General features: G+C 41.5%; 1 protein-coding gene across 6 annotated transcripts in view; it reads left to right on the top strand.

Moving 5' to 3' along the window:
• ARHGAP21 (Rho GTPase activating protein 21) overlaps positions 1–26564 on the top strand; it is a 121671-nt gene that overhangs the window by 68294 nt on the left and 26813 nt on the right. For 4 of the 6 annotated variants that reach the window (XM_080918023.1, XM_080918025.1, XM_080918027.1 and 1 more), the window contains 5 exons: positions 11644–11736; positions 13175–13253; positions 15514–15568; positions 19795–19824; positions 21211–23101. In XM_080918023.1, coding sequence (XP_080774149.1) covers positions 11644–11736; positions 13175–13253; positions 15514–15568; positions 19795–19824; positions 21211–23101 — 2148 coding nt within the window. The remainder of the gene's footprint in view (positions 1–11643; positions 11737–13174; positions 13254–15513; positions 15569–19794; positions 19825–21210; positions 23102–26564) is intronic. The other 2 variants (XM_080918026.1, XM_080918028.1) reach the window with 1 other exon arrangement.

Here is a 26564-nt window from a genome sequence, read left to right on the forward strand (position 1 = left end):
ACAAGCCAGCAAGAATCAGAATAACTAGAAGGAAGATCTTGGGAGGTTATGGTATCAGAGAAAACCTTTTCATTTGTGGTAGTTGGATGTGTTAGTACAGTGTCCGAAAGGATGCTTTCTGACATGGAGCAAACGACTGAAGTTACAAAGCTCAGTAGGACTTATGGAGGAATGAGGAACGAAGGTATTCATGAGTGGGAACGTGAGACAGCAGCCACGGGGACGAGCGTGTATGGCTGTCCTGGGGAGGCTTGTTCATTCCCAAAACCCCGCAACACAGTGAGTTGGACAGCCCTGGTGAAGGGTGTGTAGTAGGCAGAGGCACGCCAGCACCAGTCAGCTGCATGGTGGGAGGCAGGGGACTTCAGGGCCATAGCATAGAGTATGTACATGCTAGTTATCTGTGGCCCTCAGGCTGTGAGGACTAAGTTCTTACTTGAGACAGGACACGGGAGGAAAAGAAAACCTTTAAAATGAAAACTGAGCATTAAAACCAACAAAACAAACAAGACCCAAGAGGGAAGAGCAGCAGAAGTGCAGGGACACAGGACAGAGCCAGGGTGACCTGCAGCTGGGGAAGGCATCTTAACAATGCCACAAGTTTGGAAGAGCCTCCTTGAGGGAGGAGTTGAAATGCAGTCTTTCCTGAGTGTGGTCAGGAACTTGCTTGAACTGGGAGAGCAGCGTGCATACATGCATACGTCTCTCAGCTAAACTAACCTGCCCAGAACTGACGCACAGCTGGCCTGCCCTGGCCTTCTCTGTAGTTAGAGGGCAAATTGCATACTTGGAAAGGCCTTGGGGAAAGGAGCTTGAAAGTTTTGTTGAAATATGGGTACATAGGTGATCTCGGGAAGAGAGTCTGGGAGTCTTGAAGGGGAAAGTACACCAAGGACAGCATTGGCAAGCTTATTGGTCAAGGGGTTGAGCAGTGTAAATTCAGATGGGGAACTTGTTGCTTATGATTAACAATTTGTCTAAGTCGTCAGAGAAATTACAACCTCACAAAGCAAGAACAACAGGGCCATGACTCTAGACATATACATCATTTATGAAACTCCTAAGATATAAGGGAAAAGACTAACATTACTGAACTTGAAGTGCTCTGAAAGGCAGTCATTGACTGTTCCTTCAAAGAGAACTAGGGGGAAGTATTTGTTAGGTAATGGACTCCCAGTGTTTCTGCCAAGCTTCAGCTCGGAAACTGATTCGTGCCTGACACCTAGTGGTGGTTCACTTACACTGCTCTTCTGGTGCCCGCCCTGTCCCTGGACTAAAGAGGCCCATAGGAGCCTCTTCTGGAGACAACCCTCAGAGGTGCTTCAGGCTGCTTACTGTTTCCACTTTCCAGGGTGACGTTTTGAAGCAGACAGAAGGTTCCTACTGAGTATCTGTTGTATGGCAGGTGCCATTCTGTACCCATGAGATTACCATGCAGCGTGTTTCATATAAACACACAGGATTTTATTGTGTAACTGAGCAAGTCCTCTGTAAATGTATGGGATCTGAGGATATAGCTGAGAAGACTGACTATAAACTCAGAATTTAATTTGTAAGTTAAATTTATTACAGTGAGTAGATTCACTGTAAACTTACAGGACTTGAATCTACAGCCAAGCAGATTGACAGGAATGAGTTACTTGTTTATAAACTTAACATGAGGCTGTCATGTGATTTTTCACATGTGAGACCTTTCTGAATTTGTCTGCTGGCCTTTGGGGCCGTGTTGGTCCTTAGAGTTCAGTAGATATTTTGGGAGATGAAAGGTTGGTTTGTGCTCAGCTTGTATGCGAAACTCCATTGTGCAGAGTCATCCATACTGCGGAGACCTAGCAGAGTGTTTTGCTTTCGCCTGTAAGTTCCTATCTTTCAGCTATGCCTGCCGAAGTGTTTAAAGTATTTATGAATGAACTGACATCTCAGACTTAACTTTAAAAGCCTTATATGGGTGTGAGTGGGCTTAAATGAAACATGATTTTCATGGTTTCATGAGGTTTTGTGCTGTTAGTCTCTCTGGTTCTTAGTATATGAAACATTCTCATGGAGAAAAGTTTGTAAAAATTAAATGTGTTTGATTTGAGAAAGTTTAGCATGAGTAATTTCAAACATTGTCTCCTTTTTAAGTTTTTATAAACTTCTTTTTAAGCTAATTTTACTCCTTTGCTTGAAGGTCAGGTTGCATAAAGAGAATATGTGTTTGCTTATCGTATATTTAATTGTGATTGAAACATGGCAGGTTTCATCTGGACCTCATTCAGAAATGATTATAACTTGAGATTAAGAACGCCTAAAGTCAGATCTTCAGACTGGGAGGTAACACTTGAAGGTACTAATTAGTATTCTGAAAATGAGTGCATTTGTCTTACGGTTTTACTGCTGTGAACAGATACTGACCCAGACAACTCTTATAGAGGACATTAACTTGGGAATAGCGTACGGGTTCTGAGGTTCAGTCCACTATCATTGTGGTGTGAGGCATGGCAGCATCCAGGCACGGATGGCACTGGAGGAGCTGCGAGTTCTACATCTTGTCTAGAAGGCAAAGAGAAGAAGATGGTTCCCACGTGGCTAAGAGGAGGGTCTTAAGGCCCACCCACACAGTGACACACTTCCTCCAACAAGGCCACACCTCCTAATAGTGCCACTCCCTGGGCCAAGCATGTACAATTCACCACACTTGTCTTGAATAGAAGATGGAGAACATCTTGATTTAATAATTTACCTTTCCCCCCTCTCTCTGTTGTTTTTGCCCATACCAAAAAAGAAGAAAAGAAGGGAAAAAAAAAAAGAGGCGCCCAATAAGCTATAGTATTTTACTGTTTGAGTACATAATATATGCTTTTTGTTTGTTCTTGTTTTTGAGACATGGCTTCTCTGTGCAGTCCCAGCTGTCCTGGAACTCACTCTGTAGACCAGACTGGCCTCAAACTCAGAGATCTACCTGCCTCTGCCTCAGCCTTTGAGTGCTGGGATTAAAGGCATTCTCTGCTACACAAATATTTTTAACATTAGGTAGTACATTTGTCTCTGTTAGGGTCTTAAAATAGCTTTTATAGCTGACTGTGGAAACTCATGCCTGTAATCCCAGCTCTTGAGAGTCTGAGACAGAAGGGTTGCTGTAAGTTTGAAGTCAGCCTGTGGTGCATTCCTGAGCAGCCTGAGCTACAGCGCAGAGCCAGTATCGTAGTAAACATGAAGCACGGGGCGTCATCCACTGACTTCATTGCCTTTACTTAGATGACCAGCAAACAGTTTTTATTTTTATTTATTTTTTTTTTTATTTTGAGGAAGCTTTGTACTGTTTTCATAATAGCTGCTGTGTTGGTTATTTTTACACTGTGTCGGTATTTTATATTTACATACTTGACATATGCTGGAGTCCTTTGGAAGACGGATGTGCCCTCTTTTTTTGGTGAGTGTGTAAGAGTTTACTCATTGACCCATGATCTGCTGTGATCTATTGTTCTCAGTTTGTTTTCCTATGTGTGACAGTTATTCATTGTTTGCATTGATCTTAGTTTGGAGGTGGGGACAACTAAGTGAAGAAGTTGACATTCCAGTTGGCCCAATCTCCAGTCTCCACTGTTCCTTGGAAGAACAACCAGTGATCTCTTTTGCAAATTCCCAGTCTTAAATGTTCCTTATAGTTTAAAAACTATGTGAAGAAAATGAATACATAAAAAATTTAGAATTATGTTTATAGACTAAATCTTACAGATATTATTTTTATTTTTTAATTTGTGTTTTGAGATTATAATATAATTACATCATTTCCTTCATACCTTTCTTTTCTTCAACTTCTCATATATACCCATGCCCCTTATCAGATTCATTGCTTTTTTTTCTTTGACAGTAGAAATTATCGTTTTGAGGTTTTGTGTGCCTGTGCATGAGGGGTGGAGGGCGGGCGGGAGTGAGAATATAAGAATGTGTATTTCTTCCAAAATCTGTAATTGCACCTGCGCAGTCTGTTCTATGTTACTTATATGTGTATGTTCTCAAGCTGACCATTTGGCACTGGACAGGTAATTGGGCTTCTGTTCATTGAGGAAGACTGCTTTACCCACTTGCAGTATTCCTCAGTTGCCTGCAGTTCTTTGTCTATGATGGAGGACTCACAAGTTGACCTGCACCTCCCTTCCGTGTTAGCATATGTATTGGTGGTGTTCTTGCTCAGCTCATGTTTTGGCATCCATATTAGTTAGACCTCATGGCTGTAGCGTCTCTGACATTTCTGTGAGACATGATCTCACGGCGAATATCCTGTTCTCTGGCTCTTACAGCTTTTCTGCCTTTCTTGGGCAATGCTCCCTGAGCCTTATACGTAGGAGTTGTTTTGCAGATGTATCCATTGGAGCCTCACAGCTCTGCATTTTCATTAGCTGTACTTTTCTGTTAATGATCTCCATCTGTTGCAATAAGTTTCCTTGATGAAGGGTGAGGGCTGCCTTTACTCTGAGTATAAGGAAAACACTTAAAATATAGTTTAGGGTTCTGCCTACATAGTAAGGTGGTGGTTTTAGCTTCTCCTCCAAGATCCATGATGTTGCTAGCTAGATTTCTAGTCCCAGGTATGATTTGTTTAGTTGAGTTGGCCTCAAGTCCAGATAGAGAGCTGTTGGTTACTGCCAAGGTGTGTGCACACCACTATTGTACCTAAGGGTAATCTTGTCATGCTGGCTGTTCTGGTTCCCAGGCACACATGGGTATGGGGGGGGGGGGGCTGTAGTTTGCTTCATCCATTTGGAAGTCGGTGTGACACCTTTTGGTATCATGAGTGATAGTCCTCAGGAGGAGACATTCAGGTCAGGTCCAGCTTAGATCTTCAGGGTCCTGCATCTGAAGTGCGCAGTGTCTTAGCAATAGGGTCTTACCTTCTACTTCTCGGAGGCAACTGGGGGCAACAGCAATAGCCTATAATGTGCTAGGACTCTTTTTGGTCAGGTTTGACCAACAATTCAAAAGAGGGTTTCTGTAGTTTATGGCTCTTGGGGAGGGCATTATCAGTCCAGGTGGGATAATTACATTTAAATTGTATGTGTATAATTAGGTAGATAATAGTATGATTCCTTATGATTTATCTCACACCTGCTTTCCCTAATTAACATTTCCTCTGTTTTCCCCACATCCCCTTCAGGTCACTTATATCCTGTTGAAAGAGGGATTGTTAATTGAGAAAATTCCTCCATAATGTCAATTCTCTGTGGCATTTTCTTGATTATGATTGATGTGGGAGGTCCTAAACCACTGTGGATGGTGACAGCTGTGGTTAGGTGATCTCAAGTGGTTTAAGAAAGAAAGCAGCTGAGGAAGCCATGGTGAGCAAGCCAGTCAGCAGCACTCCTTCATGGCCTCTGGTTCCTGCCTTGAGTTCCTGCCCTGGCTTCCCTCATAGCAGCCGTGTGACCTGAGACCCATGGACTGAAACGCCCCCTCCCCACGGCTGCTGTTTCATCAGGGCGGTAGAAACCCCGAGACAGCTGTGTCATTTTCCAGTGCCACTGTGTGGACAGGGCTTCTCTTCTGGGCCCTGCCAGCACTTGTCACTTTCTCATGACACTGCATGTCTGTTGAGAAGTGTCTATATCTGTGGCCCATTTTTAGTTGGGTTGATCTTTTTTGCTATTGAGTTTTTGTAGTTCTTGAATAACATGATTGTCAACTTTTTTCAGATACATAATTTGCAGTATTTTTCTTTTGTTCTGTGGAATATCTCTTGACTGTGATTTATGGTCACTTCCTATTTCTATGCAGAATCGTTTTAGGTTTTTTTTTTTCTTTTGGTTGCTATGTTTCTGGAGCAATGCAAGCATAAGTGTACAACTATACACATATTTGTATACATGTGACAATATGGGCTTTTTGGTCTGTCCGTCAGTGGCACATCTACTTTGTTCTGGAGCTGTAGGATTTCCTGGCTGTAGTGATGTTATCTATAGCTCTTTCAGAGTCTGTTTCATAATTGGCATAGGTCAAGGGTTTATAGTCTGTTGGCTGTGTGTACTTTATACTTAAATTTTTCAGGTAATCTAAATGCTGCAGGTGGTTTTAACTTTAGCATTTTTGAAGACATTTGTTATAGATTTAAATCATCTCTCTTGACTCTAGAGATGACTCTTAGACTTCAGTCTAAGCCACCAGTCTTCTTGGGGTTGGGACGTTCCCAGCAGCACCATTGGGCCATGAGTGCTTGTCTGTCTGTTCCCTCTTCTCATCCACCTCCGTTCCCACTGGGCTGTGCTCTCAGCTTCCTTCAATCATGACAGCTGAGTTTAATGGATGTTTTCCCAACCAGTGTTTCTGATTCTCTGCAGGGTTACAGTTTGGTGTCTTCTAACGTGGCCCGTCTTGATCTGTGTAAACATAGTCATATGTATTAAATACCTTTATGTTAATCCCCGCAGCAGCTTTGTCAGGTGGGCACCAGTATCACTACCTCATTGCAGATGAGTAAACTTGGCACGCCTAAGGAAGTTATGTAAAATCATGGGGAGATATAATTGCCAGTTTTAAAAAAAAGAGTATTCAGTTTAATTTGATGTTCATATCAATAACTAACATGTATCAAATTACAAAATTTGGCATCCTGTTTGGAAAGTAAATGTTAAAAGTGGGGTTTTAAACCTTATGCTCTGGCTGTAGGGCCTAAGGTTTTTCATAAATTCTCCATTATCCTGGACACAGAATCAAACTCCTGTGGACATTCAGTATTAGCTGGCACCTTTACCTGAGTATCACTAATTCTCCTTACTTAAGGTGAACATGATTGAATTGTGAAGTTTTGTGTGTTCTCTGATTTCAGTTGTCCTCCTGAGCTGTGAGTCAGTCAGGTGTGCTTCACAGGTCGCCTTAGTCAAGTGTGCTTGTGTCAGCATGGCACCGTGTGAGACTTGGCACCCGTGTGAGCCTTATTCATTTACTAATTTTTTTCTGTAAGGACAAAGACTTACTTACATGGCTATGCTCAAATAAATATTTTGAGAAGGTCAATGGAAAGACACCTGAATAAGATACTTAACCTTTAAAACATATTATGTGAGTTTTCAAAAAGTCAGGAGATGGTGGAGTAAAGGTGGGGACAGGAAGCAACTGTCTGAGAGTCACCAGAGCAGCTGTCTGGAGGCAGAGTCTTAGAACTCAGGATTGGGGTTTTTTGTTGTTTTGTATATGGAGAAATTGACCTACAAGAACTATAAGATTGAATGACACATTTTATTAACTTATTCTCTTAATTTAGTTTGTTTGGTATGTGTGTGTTGTACATGTGTACATATGTGGATGTGGGTATGCTTACTCATGGAGAAATGCAGAGAACTTTGGGTATCATCCTCTCTTACTGTCCAGATACTACATTGAACCTGGAGCTCGTGGTTACAGCTAGACCTGCCAGCCACTGAGCCCCGGGATCTACCTGTCTGGGTTGGTTCGAAGTGTGCTGCATGCTTCCCATTTTACATGGTGGTGGAGGTACAAACTCACATCCTCATCACAGCAAAGAAGCAATCTCTTCAATGTATGTACGCACATACATACATTCATGCATACATATGTACACACATTCAAGATAAGCTTTGCTCTGTAGCTAGGCTGGCTTCAAATTTAAGATCCTAATACCTCCGCCTCCAGAGTGTTTAAATTATAGATGTGTATTAGCCATCACTGGCTTTATACACATTTGAAATATGATACATTTGTGCTCAGGTTCAAACAGAATTTCAGACTGTCTGTCTGTCTCTTTCTCTTTTCCATCTCCCTTCTCCTCTGTTTGTGTGTAATGTTAAAATTAATGAGAGAAATGCTTAACTCAATATAAAGAGTATAAAAATTGAAAAAAAAAAGTAAGCTTCGTCCTGAGACTTTTGAAGAGCAGTTTTCTTTTTAAAAGAATTAGAAAAAGAAGAAAGACCAGAATGCAGATGCCTCGGTCCTTCTTAGAAGGGAGAACAAAACATGGGAGGAAATAAGGGACAAATAGAAGAGCAGGGATTGAAGAAAAGATCATTCACAGACTGCCTCACCTGTGGATCCATCCCATATGCACACTAAACCCAAGCACTATTGATGATGCCAAGTAGTACTTACTGGCAGGAACCAGATATGGATGCCTCCTCAGAGGCTCTGCCAGAGTTATACTGATAAAGATGAAGGTCCTTGCAGTTAATCATCGACTGAGCACAGGGACCCCAATGAAGGAGCTAGAGAAAGGACTGAAAGAGCTGAAACCCCATGAGAAAAACAACAGTATCAACCAACCAAACTTTCCAGAGCTCCCAGGGACTCACCAACCAATGACCAAACTTTCCAGAGCTCCCAGGGACTCACCAACCAATGAGTTCCCATGGAGAGACCCATGGCTCCCGTTATATATACAGCAGAGGATGGCACTATCTGGCATCAATGGGAGGAGAGGCCTTTGGTCCAGTGAAGGCTCATTTTTCCAGTGTAGGGGAATGCCAAGGTGCTGAGGTGGGAGAGGGTGGTTGGGAAAAGGTTGCACCTTCATGGAAGCAAGGGGAGGGGGAGGGGGGATGGGAGTGATGGGAAGGAGATAACAACTGAAATGTAAATACAGAGAATATCAAAAAAAAAAAAAAAAAAAAAGATTATAGCCTGACAGAATTTAGGATAGAGTTCATCACGGCAAAGAAAAAGAATCCATAGACCACTCTCAGCATCCATGATTCTTTGTCTTCTCCACATGGGTTCAGGCATCATGTGATGCAAATTTGTCAGTAGCTAGGTAGACATTGAAATTGTTTTGGATATCTCTCCTCTGTCTAGTGAACTTTTCTGCCAAAAGTTTTAGATATCACCACATTGCTACTCAGCTAACTCTTTTCTATTTTGTAGAATGTATTAATAGTCATTTGCATTTGATACTATTTGCAGTGAGTTCTTGTGTTGATTCATTTTAATGTTTGATTATTTTATGAATATGAGTATTTGCCTGCATGTATGTCTGTGTACCACATCTGTGCCTGGTGCTCAAGGAAACTAGAAGAATGTGTTGGATCCTCTGGAACTGGAGTTACAGATGGTAATAAGCTACCATGTGGATGATGGGAATCAAACCTAAGTTCCCTGGAAAGACAGCCAGTACTTTTAACTGCTGACCCAGCTCTCCAGCTGCTATTTTATATTTTTTTATGACACAAATAAGAGGTTATTAAAAAGAAAACAGATGTATTGTATTATATATATAAAGCTTCCCGTGAAAGCAATATCTTTTTAAAATATTTATTTATTTCATGTATATGAGTATATTGTCACTGTCTTCAGACACACCAGAAGAGGGCGTCAGATCCCATTACAGATGGTGGTGAGCCACCATGTGGTTGCTAGGAATTGAACTCAGGACCTCTGGAATAGAAGTCAGTTCTCTTTACCCTTGAGCCATTTCTCCAGCCCGAAAGCAGTGTCTTAATAAAACAGTACTAAATCCTCATATCTTTAGCCAACAGCATAAGTGGTTTTCCTTTAATGCTAACTGTTATAAATATTGGGTTGGTCACACAGGGATCTGGCCTGATTAGAATTCAGGGTTTGCATTCTGAATGACTTCAATTGATAGACATTTCCCCCTTACAATTGCAGCTATGGATCACATAAGATGGCGGTATACTATGAAAGGATGTCTGGAGGTGATTGTTGTCATTGAGTTAGTGTTGTAAGGTGTATTTACAGACATAGATGGGGATCTAAATCATTGGCTAAGCTCTCACCTAAAATGCAAGCCCTAGGCGCCTAGTGCTAGGAAGCACTACCAGGAAAAACAAGACTAAAAATGTGGATAGTTACTGTGACGTGTGCACGTCTAGTGCTGCATGGGTTTTATATATATAATATATACCTATACACACACACACACACACACACACACACACACACACACACACACACACACACACACACATATATATGCACTGTTTTATATATATGCTTTGTCACTGACAAATACTGTTATATGGCTCATGACTGAAGTTAGCTCTATCGTTAAAGCTTGAGAAATGGATTAAGTCATTTTCTCTGAGTGCAGCATTTGAACTCATACCTGGCCACAAATCTCTACTCCCCCTCTGCTAGTGGCTTCGTTCCTCATTCTTGCTCAGTCATATGACAGTCGTTGGATCACAGTACCTGTCTCCAAAAGCCTGTAAGAGCTAAACTAAGCAATTAATTGACTCAATGCTTCCCTAATAGAAGCTAGCTCTGTGCCGACCATTGCTCTAGGTATGATAAATATCGGGAAAGAATACATTTCTTGCCTGTAGGCTTCACGGGAGACACAGACAGCAAATAAATAAGCAAATAAGAACATTTTTTTGTAGTATAAGTTTCTGTAAACACAAGTAAGAACAAAAAATTTCAAGTGAGAAAAGAAATTGAGCCCAAACCTACTGAGTTCCAAAACAGAAACAGTTGCTTCTATACTATGATGGCTTGGATAGCTGTGTGGTCAGTTACAGCTTTGGAGGGCTACTTGCAGATCACCAAGCTAGGAATAAACAGGAGAGGCGGATGGATGGTTTGTTACCGAGAAACAGCTCTTGAACCTCCTTGATGCACATACCATAGTGTTCCGTTCCATGCAGCAATAATGGAGGATTCCCATGTGTGTCACCCTCTTCTCTCCAGCGTTGCTATTTAGCAGATAGCATTAGAAATGCTGTGGTAACAAGTTAGCATGCAATCGACCTGCATTCTCACTGCAGAGAATGCAGCAGATGGTGCATGCTTGGGCACTAACCTCAGTCTGGAGCCATTCCACAGATCCAGATTTCTAACACAGCCCCAGGTGATGCTGACGCCACCGGTCTGAACCTTGAGAACTGCGGGGGTGGGGGTTGTTTGCTTTTGTTTTTATTTTTTTACTTTTGCATGGTATTTATTACTCGGCTGGCCCCACTCTCTGAATGTTCTTCCCTTGACATCCATTTCATGGAACCTGTCATTCTCACATTCTGAGATTCTGTTAGGATCACACAGGAAGGTTGTTAACAAAGCAGACTTGTGTTCTGACTCTAGAGCACTCATTTCTCACAGCACTGTGGGTCTCCATACAAGTGGGTCTGTGGACCACAGCTTGTACAGTACCGACTGTATCTGGCCTGGTAGCATTCCCATCGTCACCAGGGCATTTTGTACTCCTCTTTATCCAGTTTTTATACTGCCTTGTCATTTATTTTTATGTCTTTCTTCCCATCAGTTTTTAGAAGAAAGAAATGACTTCAATGTCTAGCGCAGTTCAGTATTAGAAAGCAGTAGTCTGGCGGCTGTGTAACAGCTTTAACATTTGTTGTGTAGCGAATCCTTCAAGACTTCAGTCCCCTTGTACTTTAGTGCTCATTGTATGCATTAGCTGTAGGAATTGGGGGTTATATGGTATGTCTGCCATATAATGTAGTCATTAATATACAGACGATGCTCAGTAAACGGAATCAGTCAGTGTTATGGAGGAAGCAAGCAAATGCTTAGTTAATAAAATCCCAAAGTTTCATGTTAGCATCCAGATTTGGAATGTGTGTACTACTTCATGAGAAATCTCTGCTCTCATTTTAATTAAATGCCATTTTACATGTGGGGGTATAAAGTAAAGATACTGTAAAGTAAAGCTATGTCCTGTGTTTGTTTATTCTTTCCTAGGAAAACAGAGGAACCGATTGGAGCCGATGGATACCATATTTGTTAAACAAGTGAAAGAAGGAGGGCCGGCCTTCGAGGCTGGCTTATGCACAGGTGCTGGGCACTTTAGCTTCTCCTACAGTTCTGGATGTTTTTCCTTTCCTCTCCTTCTGTGTGTCCTCTCTCTCTCTCTCTCTTCACATATATTATAACTGTTTCTGAGATAGTCTCTCTGGAAACTGAGTGGATGTAGCTGATCAGACATAACAATGTAACTTGATAAAGTGTAACACTTAGCTAACACAGGCTTGCAGTCTCTCTTTAAAAAAATTACCCTGTGAATTTTGACAAAAGGGTTACAAAGTAACAATCTGATAGAGAGATTTCTTTAGTAAAGTAGAGATATTTCTGGATCCCCAAATCTGGGATCCTGTGATTCTGCAAGTAGCACAAAGAATCACCGAGGTTTCCTGTGAACTTGCAAGTCCCTTCATTTTCTGGTATCACTGGGGTGTTCTACTGAGGTAGATTTAATATCTGTTTGATACAAAATCCTGTTAATTTGATTTGTGATTTTAATAAAATTAAGATCAAAGATTAGCAAATAGTTTCAAATATTTTTCTCATTTTTATGTATAAAACAAACTAAAGTACAAATTGACAAAACTTCTTTTAGTCCACTTTGAGTAAAGTGGACTTTGAGCTACAGATAAGTAGTGAGCACCACTTCTCAGATTGACCAGGATGCAGCATAAGTACCAACCGTAGAGTAGCCCTTCTCAAATATCATCAGTATTGCACTAGAGATGGGGTTCTATGAGAAAGCATTGCCTGTCACATTCCTGGTGTCTGAGAAAATAAGCTGGAGAAGATATGATAAGCAAAGAAGAAGGACTTTATTTCTGCTTTTCATTTCTATGTCCTCTGTGCTTTTGTGGCTTTTCTACTCTTCTTGGTTTTTCTGAGTAATCCAGTATTTTCCCCCATTAAAACAAAGAGTAAATTAATAGATAAAAAAATTTAAAAAAAACCCCACACACATCCATATTTAAGTTTTATAGTACACTTATCAGTTAACCAGATATAGAAATCAGTGACTAAAAATCAGCGGAGATTGATGAAATGTGTATAGTCAGCGTTTGAAGCCTGGTGGGTAGTTTTCCTTAGAATGACAAGGTCGGCGAGGAGTTGCCAGTAGTTCTGTGGACCTTTCAGGTTGATGTGAGTAGTGCTCACTCAGGAATTCCCGCAGCAGCTGCAGGGCAGCAGTGTCTACAATTCTTAGAATGTTGCTGTACTTCCCAAAAAACTGGATGTATTAAAAGGGAGATATATTTTTGTAACAGGTACTTTAAAATATGCAAGTACATTTAAAAAAAAAATAAGGGCTTATTTGGTCTGGGGGTGGAGCTCAGGCAGCAAGTGGTTTTATTTCACACCATAAAAACAGAGTAGAGAGCAGGGAGCAGTCATGGAGTTAGTTCACCGTTACTCAAAGTGAGTTCTTTCAGAAGTTCCTGATAAGTGTGTTCTCCCTCCCTCTCCTTTGAAGGCGACAGAATTATAAAAGTCAATGGAGAAAGTGTCATAGGAAAGACCTATTCTCAAGTGATTGCTCTCATTCAGAACAGGTAAGATTCTTGAAACCTGATTAATTTGGGCTGAAACCCTATAGAAAAGGTAGGTTTTATACAGTGCTGTTCTCCGGGGACTAGAGTGACACAGAATTTCTCCAAACACTGCAAGTTGTATATGGTATTGCCAAGTGATAGCCTGTTGATTGCTGAGCGGGTTTGCAAGTTTGTAATGTTCACAATGTAAGATCCTGTGGGGTTTGAGAGCACTCATTATAGATTAAGAATATGAGTTTTCCACTTTGATTTAAAGTGACAGGTATATAATTTGTTTAAATACAGAAGTAAAGGCACACTTGGTTTTCTAAAACAAGTCTTACTGAGATGCATATTTTTACTGTATTTTACTGAGCATCCTTATTCAAAATCACTGACTTGTGTGTCTTCATTTGTTTTAATGGCGAGATGTTATTTTTAAATCCATTTGCCTGTAATCTGCAGAATGATAGCATTTTTAACCCTAAAGGTAAATGAATATTTATAGAGTGAGTATTGGTAGGACCACAAAGGTAATAGAGACTTACTTTCATGCATACAATTTAAAAAAATTTTAAATGCCATTTTTAAAAAAAGATTTAAAGTCAAAAAGGTCACATCACTGAGTCAAGTAAGTGCAGTGAGTCTGGCTCTGATACCCAGTTTTCTATCAGTTTGAAGAGGCTCTTCCCAAATCCAAGTTCATAACGTTGGATTACAGAATGATTCCTGGTAGCTTTATTTACCTGTTTAGAACTCAGTTGAAATGCTTGATTTTCTAAAAGGTAATTTTTGTATGTGTGGGTGTATGTGTGTATCTCATCCTAAGGACAACCTTGGGGGTCATCCTCAAGAGCAGTATTTATCTCTTTTGAGATGGAGTCTGTTAGATCCCCCCCCCCCCCAAAATGAATTAGGAGTTCACCATGCCTGGAATTTTTAGGTGGGTTCTGAAGATTCACCCAACAAGCACTTTGCCAACTGTGCTATCTCCCCAAACCCCTAAGGTCTTTATGTCTAAAGCAGTTTGTGTCATTAATTTGAATTATTTAATACTAATGTCCTAATGCATTGTGATATTTTTACAATTAAATGACATGATCATGATGAATTGATCTCAGAATATTCTCTTTGATGTTTTAGTATTTAGTGAAATTTCTAGAGAGGCCAAGTCTTGAGTGTAATGCCAGGTGATGGAGGCAAAGCCTCTGGAGAAGCAGCAAGAGAGATGCTTGCACTATCCTTCCCCAGTAACCAAGATCACCACTGCACCAGCACACCAGTGTGCAGCCTGGTCTGTTTCTCCCAAACCCACATGTCTCTCTCAGAGTAACACAGAAATTAAAGTCAGCCCGTACAATTTTCAAATGAGAGGAAAGCTGTTGATGATTCTATTTTTCTCTAGAAAGTTTTGTAGCAGCAGTGAGGCAGCTGAAAGCCAAGAACTGTGTGGCTGCAAAGGCCTGGCAAATGGTCCACTGCTGGCATTCTCCAGCACCTCGCTGACCTGTGCAAACTCAGGGAACCTTTGCCACCGCATCTAACAGATGTTTGGAGTGTTAGCATAAAAGGGTTGTAAGCATGGTGATGTTGTAGCAGAGGCCATGGTGATGCTGTAGCAGAGGCCATGGTGATGCTGTAGCAGAGGCCATGGTGATGCTGTAGCAGAGGCCATGGTGATGTTGTAGCAGAGGCCATGGTGATGCTGTAGCAGAGGCCATGGTGAACTGATGCTCTTCATTTCTGAGGAAAGGTGGGATTTTCAAATATAGGAAGTTTAAAGTTACTCAGAATGTTACATTGAGGGGCTAAGGTATAACAAGCTATAATTTAGTTCCCAGAACTTGAAAACATCAATGTAACCCAGGTATAGTGGCATATGCCTTTAATCCCAGCATTGAGGGGACAGAGGCAAGTGGATCTTTGTGAGTTTGAGGACAGCCTAGTCTATAAAAAGAGTCCAGGACAGCCAGGGCTGCACAGAGAAACCCTGTTTCAACAAACAAACCATTAATCCGTAAGACAAATAATCATGTTCTGATATTCTCATGAGGTTTTTCCTTGAACTATTTCTGAGTCAGTGGCACACTTTAACGGATCGTTGTGGGTATGTGGGACGCTCTCTTTTGTGTGCCACCGAACCTCTGCTCTAGTGATTTCTTACTTATGGTTTGGTTTTCAAAGTGATGATCTTAAAAGACAAACTCTTAACAATACACTCTGAGTTACAATTTCTCGTTCAGTCTCCTGCCTCTCCTGACAATATCGTGCTTGATTTCAGTGACACCACACTGGAACTCAGTGTTATGCCAAAGGATGAAGACATTCTCCAAGTGGTAAGTTTTCTCCAAATAGACATTGTTTTTATACATGAATAGTAAGAGAATTTTGAAAGGAAAGTGAAATCCATTTAAAACAGATTCCAGAACAAACAATCTCCTGGTTTTACTTGACAGACTTTGGATTTCTGTATGTTGTATTTTTAAAAACAGAGAGACTATTGTCCATTATTTGGAATTAAGTGACATGGAACTGTTGTGTAGTTCCATAGCTAACTCCCCTGGAGCTGAGGGCTGAACCCAGGCTCTTGAGCTTGCTAGGAAAGCTTTCTATCATTGAGCTAACTCCCCAACCTCTGATTCACAGTAGACTGTGACCCACAACACTTACTTTCTTTTTTAGATTTTACTTGTGTGTGTCTGAGTGTTTTGCCTACATGTATGTATGTGCACCACATGTATGTATGTATGACACATGTGTGCCTGGTGTCTAGCAAGGTCAAGAGAGGGTGTCAGATTCTCTGGAACCAGATTTGTGGATCATTGTGAGCCATTATGTGGGTACTGGGACTTCAACCCTATCCCTCTGCAAAAGCAACAAGTGCTTTGAACTGCTGAGCCAGCTCTCTTGGCCCAACCCAAGCTGTTTCCATGTGCACCAGTCTACCCGGCTACATTTAATCAGCTCTCATGGCTCTGAAGATACTCAAGTTGCTAGGTGTTTGGTCCTGGGAGTCTTTCCTGTGCTATTTTGTATGGAAGCCTGTAAGTTGAGCAGCTTGTCTAATACAATAAGAAAGAACAACATTTGTCTTATTACTTGGACTGAGGATGGTCTGAAACCGAAACCACCCTCGAAACTGCCACCACATGCATATGTGGGCTGGTGTTTTGCTTTTATTCGAATAGCTACTGTCATGGCTGTTCCTATAACTCAGCATCTCTGGGACCTGAGTTCTGTGATCTATCTACCATCCATGGCTATGTAATATAAATGGAAAAATTGTTTTAAACTGTAACAGTATCTTCTTTAAATTCATTACTATTTTTTTATTGCTATTTTAAAGCACCCATATGTTCTATAATTAGCATAATAGTCTAGTTAAAATGAAATATACATTTGTCAAATGTCAGTCAAATCTAAGAGAAAAGAGAGTAGGAATTCCAGAAATTTCCTTAGTATTTCGTAAGTTAGCAGCAGTTACTTTTCTAAAAAATTATCCACACATGAGCAAGCAGTGTAGCCACTGGGAGAGTGTCCTGTGAGTTATAATAGGATGTGCTTTGTGAAATGTATCAATAAAGTAGACAATTATGTAAAAACAAGTGTTGCACCAATGGTGCCAACCTCTTCTCTACACTCAACAGTTACCTTGTTAGTTTGTAGTTTACTCCAGAGACAGGCATGCTACTCCTGCCCTTTGCAAAGGTGACATCATTAAGTTACTAAACTAAGGGTGAACTTGTATAAGCAAGAGTTTCAGTTTGTTTATTCTACAGAGCATTTAATTTGATTTGGGGCCTCATGCAGCCTGGATTAGCCTTGAATTCACTGTGTGGTTAAAGCTAGTCTTGATCTTTTGATTCTTCTGCTTTTATTTCCCAAGTGCTAGGATTATAGTATAGGCATATGCAATTACACCTTGCCTTTTTTCTCTGTTTCTTCTTATTAGTTTTTGTAACTATTTAATAATAGGTATGCTAAGTGATTTTGGTGGGATTGCTATAATTTCTCTGGAAAGTTACTACAGGTCTCTTTGGATGTTCTTAGTCATGGTACCTCTAATGAAGATACAGATTGTTCCAAGTAATAAATGTTGCTTGATAGGATCTTTGCAGTTACGATCTTGACTGAGGAATTCTCTGGCTAGTCTTTTTTGCTTCCCACCCACTTACCACAGTTTGTTTTAAAAGTTTTGATGTCTGGTAGGCACTGTATGATTACTGCTTTTCTAGTTTTATTATGTTTAGCTTCAGTGTGAAGATACAAACCTTTAAACTATTGTGAGATAAAACTAAAATACAGGAGTGAAAAAGCTCAAGAATGAATATAGAATATTATAGAAAGGACTAAAAAAAAAAAAAAAAAAAAACCCATCCAGCAGTTAACCATCCAGCAGTTAATTACCCAACAGTTAACTATCCAACAGTGAGCCATCCAGCAGGTATATCCAGCAGTTTGACTTAGTTTTTTGACAGCAGTTGGATGTAGTTTTAGGAAAATGTCAGTGTTGTCTGTATCCACCAGAATGACCTACACATATTTTGAAGTTGTGAGTACTTAAATAAGGGGCTGCAGAGATGGCTCACCAGTTAAGAGCACTGGCTTCTCTTTCAGAGGTCTCGAGTTCAATTCCCAGCAACCTCATGGTGGCTCACAACCATCTGTATATGGATCTGATGCCCTCTTCTGGTGTGTCTGGAGACACTGATAGTATGTTCACATATATAAAATAAATCTTAAAAAAAATAAGAGTACTTAAATAAGCATTTCTTAAGCATATTGATGACAGTGATCATATAATTCCAGGCAAATTTCTTTATGCTGGTGACTTAATATCATCATCTAAGAACATAAATTGACACCATTATATAAGAACATAATTGCTTTGTTTAGCTTAAGGGGTATTTTGTGCCATTTAATTGGTGCCCACTAATAATTTAAAGGTTCCCTGGAGGATGCTCAAAGCATTAACATATCAGACATCAGCATGTTAGGAGTATCAATCTCATCTCAGGATGTAAAATAGTGTTCTTATACCTGGTGCTCATTCACTACAGAGAATTGCATATTCTGATTCTATTCAGACGACCTGCTCCTTTGACTGTTAAGGTGTCTAAAGCATTCTTTAGATGTCACGGGAGGAAACACTTTGTAATTGCATTGTCTACTCCTAACTTGCTTCCCCGGTATCTCCCCGGACTGGTTTGTCATATATTGTGCTTGGCAGGATTATCTACAGCCTGAGCTGTTCTCCACCGTGCTGGTAACCTGCAGTGGAGTTTATGTTGACTCACAGTGACCATAGCAACATCATAACTTCCCCATGGGTGGTCATTTGGGAGACAATTTGTTCCCAAATTTGATCTAGAATTTGTCAAGAAATTTCAGTTATATCTGAAGACTATAAAAATTTAAAGTGTTTTATAGATAATGTTTCTCCTCAAATTTGAATAAATGAGCTACCTTTAAATTACCACAGAATGGCTTTTCCGGCAAACGCGGTAGAGATAGAAATGGGCTTCATGGGGAGTAAGCGTGTTTGTTCTCTTCTTGTGCAGTAGAGGCTTGTCAAAGCTCTCAAGCTTCCCTGACATTGCAGGCTCCGAGGACCTGCCCTCCTTTTCAAGCAGCCCAGGAGATTACACAAACCCACTGCAAAAACACAAGACAGTCCACAGTGCTCTCCTCCAGGTTCTTTTTTGTCACAGAAAAGCAGTGAGTTGGACATAATTAGCATGAAAAGGCTAGGCTGGTTATGTCCAGGTACATACCCAAGGTGGAGTGCACGCTTCCTGTTCAGATAGACAGTGTTTACACTATAAAAATATGGTGTGAGTGTGTGTGTGTGTGTGTGTGTGTGCACGCGCGCGTGCGTGTGTTGACAGATTTAACTTGGATTCCTCATTGCATTTCAGACTGTGTTCTGTAATAGTCATTACCACAGTTTTACTCTGGAAATGATATTTTCATGTCTAGTCAGTAGTTATTTCATAAACTAATAAAACACTATAAAGGACATTGTGTTGAAAGATCTTAATTTTTTAGTGAAAAATCTAAAGAAAACAGTAGTGACACAATGAAATTGTCTGTAGTCAGCTGACAGCTTGTGGTTGTGCTCTGATCTACGAGGGAAGGAGGAGGTTACACTATTTTAATGCATAATGGAGCATCCGTTTAGTCTTCTGGAAGCAGAGCTGGAAGGAGCTCAGGGGAAAAGAGAGGCAGCAATGCTGCTCACGGTGAAGGGAAGTTTGTGGCAGATTATCAGATGGCAGTGCATACTGGAGAAAACGCCTGCCGATGTGTGTCAGCAGCCGTATTCTGCTTCCAAGAGTGGGAGACAAATTCAATAAGAACCAGATAAAAGCTCAAGAACGAGATGCTCGATTGGATTCTGAAGTTATTCTTATGCTCCACTGCCCTTTGCTTCTCTTGGTACCTTCCAGAGAAACCAATATAGATGTATTTGTAGCTTGCTGTTTCCAGCATCAATATGACAACACGATTCTGTCTTTATACCAGTAAGCAGCTTCTGCTCTGTTTTCCTATTTTCTGCTAGCTACAATTTACAAAGGATGTCACAGCACTGGTAAGAGATGCACAGTAGCCATTTCCTTGCTTTTTAAGTCTTGTTTCATAGAGATTTGTAACAAGCCAATCTGCTTGACTGTACTAATGTGCAGAGGCTGTGTGATGTGTGCTTTCCTTCCTTCCTCCTCTCTGTTTTTGTCTGTACCCTCTATAACTAGTGTTAAAGCATATTTATGTGCGTCTGTATTTTCTAAATATCTCACCCTCTCTCCCTAACCCTTTGCCATTCTCCGTTATCCGGTAGCTGCACTCAGCTCTGCAGGCTGTATGCTGCAAAGGCGGGATGCGCTGCTTCCTGGAATTAGCCTGCTTGTCAGGGACGAGTCACCACACCTAACTTGAAGCAGTTGCTTTGAAGCCGAGCATAGTCCTGTGTGGCATCCATGAGCTCTGTTTGTGTGGATCTCTTATTAATTTCAGTTCTTAAATCTTCATAAGTATTGTTAGATGATTCTATGAATAAATGTTTTTTTTTTAACTTTAGCTGCATGCAGGCTTGTTAGTAATAGAAAAATATCTAAAGTAAAAGACAAATTTATTAAGTAATGTTTGTGTTAGTTTAAAATAAAAAGTTTGTTTCAGGAAGATGAATTATATCTTTTCATATTTTTTTTTGCTTTTCTCTGTGCTACTTAATTTCTTAAACGTGCACATTCACTGACTTTAAATATGAAAATATTTTGTGTAGCTCATTAGAGGCTTAATATTTAAATATGGCTTATTTTTAATTCTTTGTAGTTAATTGACTAGTCATTTCAATACATGTTTAATTTGTTATAGTATTACTGCCTTAAATAACAGTGTATTTGGGTAAGACTTTTAATATTTTGACCTCCCTTGTAAACACTAAGAATCTTCTTTTGCTGGGATTTAATAGGCAGCCATCAAACCTTCTGACTGCTGAAAAAAATCTGAGATTGTAGAAATAGCTTGGGTGTGGTGGGTTGGGTAGGGGTGATCTGATGTCTCATGAGCCTTTTGGAAAAACGCATGACTGCAGTTTGTGTGTGTGTGTGTAGCATGTTCTACAGTTTATTCACTTTCTCTGAGGGGAAGGGAGATGGGGAGGGGCTCTGAGGGAGGATGGCAGTGGGGAGCATTTGGAATGTAGATAGATGATCGATAGATGATCGATAGAAGGATGATAGATAGATAGATAGATAGATAGATAGATAGATAGATAGATGATAGACAGACAGACAGATAGATGATAGGTAGATAGAAAGCAAGCAAGGAGGAAAGAAAGATTAATTCTTAAGAATGTACCCTGTGCTGTGCTATGCATGCCACAGTGAACATCATTCCGGATTAAGGTAGGGTAGTCAAATAGTGAATGATAAACATGAAAATTATTGTGTGACACTTTTCTGTAATTCCTGTACAGGCATATTCTCAAGATGCCTACCTGAAAGGCAACGAAGCTTACAGCGGCAATGCCCGAAACATACCTGAACCACCACCAGTTTGCTATCCCTGGTTACCATCTACTCCCTCAGCCACGGCACAGACAGTTGAAAAATCTCCTCCTGATTCATTACTGAACAAACAGCAATCCAGTACACCAGTCCTGACACAACCTGGCAGGGCCTATAGAATGGAAATACAAGTGCCTCCATCACCAACAGATGTTGCAAAGTCAAACACAGCAGTGTGTGTTTGCAATGAGAGTGTGAGGACCGTCATTGTGCCTTCTGAGAAGGTGGTAGACTTGCTAGCCAATAGGAACAGCCCTTCGGGTCCTGCACATAGAACTGAGGAGGTAAGGTATGGTGTAAACGAGCAGGCTTCTACAAAAGCAGCATCAAGGACCACGCCACCGGCATCGGTTCCCACTGCCCATCTGATCCATCAGACCACGGGCTCCAGACCTCTGGAACCTTCTGGAATTTTACTTAAATCTGGAAATTACAGTGGACATGCAGAAGGAATCTCAAGTAGTAGATCACAAGCTGTGGATTCTCCTTCTGTGTCTGTCAATCACTATTCTGCAAACTCTCATCAGCACATAGACTGGAAAAATTATAAGACTTACAAAGAATACATTGATAATAGGAGATTGCACATAGGTTGTCGGACAATCCAGGAAAGACTGGACAGCTTACGGGCTGCATCCCAGAGCTCAGCAGACTATAACCAGGTGGTACCCACCCGCACTGCTCTGCAGGTACGACGTCGAAGCACCTCTCATGACCGAGTGCCCCAGTCTGGTCAGATCCGGCAGCGCAGTGTGTCTCAGGAAAGACTGGAAGATTCTGTGCTGATGAAGTATTGCCCAAGGAGCGCATCTCAGGGCGCGCTGACCTCCCCTCCTGTTAGCTTCAGTAATCATAGAACTCGTTCGTGGGATTACATCGAGGGACAGAGTGACGCCGCGGCCACTGTCAATTCTGAAAGTCAGACGCCTGACTCAAACGGGGAACGGAAACAGACTTACAAATGGAGTGGCTTCACTGAGCAGGATGATAGACGAGGTATTCACGAAAGACCCAGGCCGCAAGAAATGCACAAGCCTTTCCGAGGCTCCAATCTGACCGTGGCCCCTGTTGTTAATTCTGATAACAGACGACTGGGTGGGAGAGGAGTGGGACCCGTTTCACAGTTTAAAAAAATCCCACCGGACCTAAGACCACCACATCCCAACAGAAATTTTTCCACCACGAGTGGGATCTCACTGCCACGGGGTATTGCACAAGACAGGTCTCCACTTGTGAAAGTCCGAAGTAATTCTCTGAAAGCTCCACCTCCACCTGTCTCAAAACCGTCCTTCAGCCAGCACTCACTGGGTTCCACGAAAGACCAAAGGCCTGTCAATCATCTGCATCAGCACAGTCTGCTGAGTCAGCAGACACGGTTCCGACCCGAAAGCACCTTCGCGACCCAGCTGGAGACTGAGGTCTCCCCGTGTTTACCAGGGACTTCTACCAAGACCAGTCCTCATCTCAGTGAGAATGTGGGGATGTCAGATTTAGAATTACCTGCCAGTCCAAGGAATGGAGATCTAAACTTACAGGAGGCTGAAGTTCAGCAGCCAGATGTGCTAGACAGTAAAGAATCTGTCATCCTAAGAGAGAAACCTCAGTCCGGACGCCAGACGCCGCAGCCTTTAAGACATCAGTCTTACATCCTGGCAGTAAATGACCAGGAGACTGGGTCAGACACCACCTGCTGGCTGCCGAACGATGCTCGCAGAGAGGTCCATATAAAAAGAATGGAGGAGAGGAAGGCTTCCAGCACCAGCCCTCCTGGTGATTCCCTGGCTTCCATCCCTTTCATAGGTGAGCTCATTGCTCAGCATTGACTGGGTAAAAAGGGATTATTTGTATTCCATAGGCACAGAAATCCTAAACTGTGCATGCATTGAAAGAATTTTAAGTGTGGATTGACACCAGGGCCCCATGTTTACTAGACAAGCACTTCCCCACTGAGCCATAGCCACCCTCTCTAAATGGGTATGTCATGTTTCAGCCAGAGCAGTTTGCTTTTCTCCTCCTTAGATATATTTCTACTAGCCTTTAAAAGTAAGCTTTCGTCTAGTGTGTGTTTGACACAGGGTGTTGTAGCTCACACTGGGTTTATATATGGTTCTGCGCCCCCCCCCCCCCTGCTTGCCCAGTGGGCTCCACAGGTTACATGTGACCTTCTCTGTCCTGTTTTTTAGTCTTGGTTAAATCAGTTTCTCCTACCATCTGTGGTCAAGAGAATCAGCAGAGCTGTTGTACCTAGTTGTTGATCTAGCTGTATCAACAGCAGCCAGGCCCTGCCCTTGGTTTGTCAGTAGTACATTGTTGCTGGGGGAAGACTTGGCCGTGGTCTCCTGAGTTGTCACCACACCATGGTGGGTCTTTTGGTGATGCAGCTACCTTTGAGTCAGTCACTCCCCCTCCTTTAGGTAGCCTACATCCACGTTCCTGTGATCATAGAAGATTCTAGTGGGTCACTGAGGTTCAAAACAAACCTCATTTGTACAAATGAGTACATGAGACAGGAGAGCTGTCTTAGGGTTTTACTGCTGTGAACAGACACCATGACAAAGGCAACTCTTATAAGGACAACATGTAATTGGGCCTGGCTCACGGGTTCAGAGGTTCAGTCCATTATCATCAAGGTGTGAGCATGGCAGTGTTCAGGAAGGAATGGAGTTGGAGGTGCTGAGAGTTTTATATCTTGTTCCTAAGTCAAACAGAAGACTGGCTTCCAGGCAGCTAGAATGAGGATATTAAAGTCAGCTCCCATAGTGACACACCTACTCCACCAAGGCCACACTTCCTAATAGTGTCACTCTCTGAGCCAAACATATATAGAACATCATAAGAGCCCTGAATTTGAGCAGTATCTTCTCCTTTCTAGGCTCATTCTGTAGATTTTACTTGTGCATTTACTTTGTTCTAGGGATAATCTGGGGAAGGTGCACACCTCAGTGCATCATTAGCCTCTCCCTTCATCCTAGTACTGTCCTCACTCAGCAGGCAGTGGTGGGAGGTCACACCCTCTCAGACCTCCTGTTTCCCTCCCGTCTCTCCTGAAATAGACACGAACTATGGAGTCTGCTATGGCCAGTAAGGCCACCCAGCTCTGGCTCTCCTCGGTGATCTGATCTCACTCCCACTAGGATCTTTTCTGTGCCTCCCCTCTGCTACCTTCCCAAACTCCTTGCTATCTCACAATATGTCAGATATCTTGGGGCAGCACTGATAACCAGTGGCCCCTCTGCTAGGCTGTATTTCACTGTCCAGCCAGATATCCCTAATCTATTTAGGCTTTTCTTATTGTGTTTAAAATAGCTGCTTCATATGCATGCTCAGACGAATGGCAGTCAGGTGCACATCTCTACAAAGCCGAACACACTGAGTGCAGGGACTAATCTATTTCATGTCATTGTCCATGTGCCTAAAGCACAAGATTCCCCTTACATTTTATTATGCATGTAACATTAATCTTAAACTGTAGTAATGTAGAAAAGTTCAACATTTCATTTTTAAATCAAGAATATTAGTTATTAGCAATAGTTGGAAAATTTGTTACATATATACTTTACAAGTCTACCTATGTCTTGAGAAAACCTTCAAATTCCTTTTTAGGCAAATAAAAAACTGAAATGATTAACCATTTATAAAATGGAAGCTGAGTAGCCTAGGCAACACAGACCTGTCTTGTTATAAACAAGAATGGAGCTTTCTGTCTTTTTATTTGTCTCTGTTGATGTAATTTTAAAAAGGGATATTTACTACATTTGAAAGGCTTCTTAAATATTTGTGTCATAAATGAGTGTATTTTAGCGGGTTGACTCTCGGTCCCATACTACAGCATCCTGCTCTAACACAGGGTGCTGGGTACTAAGAGAAGAGCTACATTGGCAAAGGGTGTAGGAAGAAAGTTTGTTTCATTTTTATTGATAAGAAAGTCTGTAGGAATATTTGGCCTCCGTGTAAGTCTGTGCAGCATGTGTGTGCAGTGCCTGCAGAGCCAGAAACGGGCATTACTACTTACAGAGGCCTTTCCTAGTTACAGTACCTGTGACCTGCCATTTGGGTACTGGAGTAGAAACTGGTTCCCGTAGCAGAGCCTCTTGACCAGGGAACCATCTCTCCAGCTCCGCTTCTTGTTTTATCTACTTCTGTTTCTTTTCTTTCTTTTCCTTTTCTTCTCTCTCCTCCCCTCTTTTACTCTCCCCTCCCTTTCTTTCCCTCCCTACCTCTCTCTTTTTCTTTTGCTTTTTTGAGACAGTCTCATGTAGCTCTGACTGGCCTGAAACTCACTATGCAGATGCAGGCAGACCTGGAAATCCCAGACATCTACCTGCCCCTGCCTCCCGAGTGCTGTGATTAAACCTTGCATGTGCCATGTATTCTGCTTTCATTTTTTAATTGACAGTTGTAAATGCTTATGAGATGGACACAGGGCTATATCTTTCTGAAGATTATATTTATTTGTTTGTTTAATATATGTGAGTACGCTGTCACTGTCCTCAGACACACCAGAAGAGGGCATCAGATCCCATTACAGATGGTTGTGAGCCACCATGTGGTTGCTGGGAATTGAACTCAGGACCTCTGGAAGAGCATTCAGTGCTCTTAACTGCTGAGCCATCTCTCCAGCCCCATGATGCAGTATTTAATCAGATACATTGTCCAGTGAGCAGATGAGGTGATTAGCATTTCCGCCCCCCTCTCACATTTGTTACCTCTTTATGACATATGTGCTCAAACCTCTTCCTAAGTATTTGAGAGTTAATGTTCTCCCAGTAGTGCTTAAAATTCCAGAATCTCTTTCTCCTGCATAACCCAATAATGGTTGTTTTTTAATATCATTGCATGGTATTCTGGGGTGTGTGTGTTCGTTCCACATTATATTTGTGTCTTGATCTCAACCATGAACACTTCAGTCGATTCCCTGTTGGCTCTTGTGAATAACACTGTGGTATGCCTGGAATTTGGATGCCTCTCTAACATGATGACATCACTTCCCTTGCTTATGTATCCAGTAGTAGGATTGCTAGATCACATGGAAGATCTTTTTTGATTCTGTGAAGAATCTTCCTCCTGTTCTGCATGTTCCCACTAAGCGTGTGAGGATTGCGTGCACATCCTTGTCAGCTCCTGTTACCCGAATCTTCTGGGTAATGGCTGGAGTGAGGTGGTAGTCCAGTGCAGTTTCCTGCTGGTGTTTTTTCACAGGCCTCTAACAGTGTGCGCATCTTCTTAGAAATGTGGTTGTCTATTCAGATTATTTGCTCATTCT

The sequence above is a fragment of the Micromys minutus genome, assembly GCF_963924665.1.
Source record: "Micromys minutus genome assembly, chromosome: 6".
Taxonomy (NCBI): domain Eukaryota; kingdom Metazoa; phylum Chordata; class Mammalia; order Rodentia; family Muridae; genus Micromys; species Micromys minutus.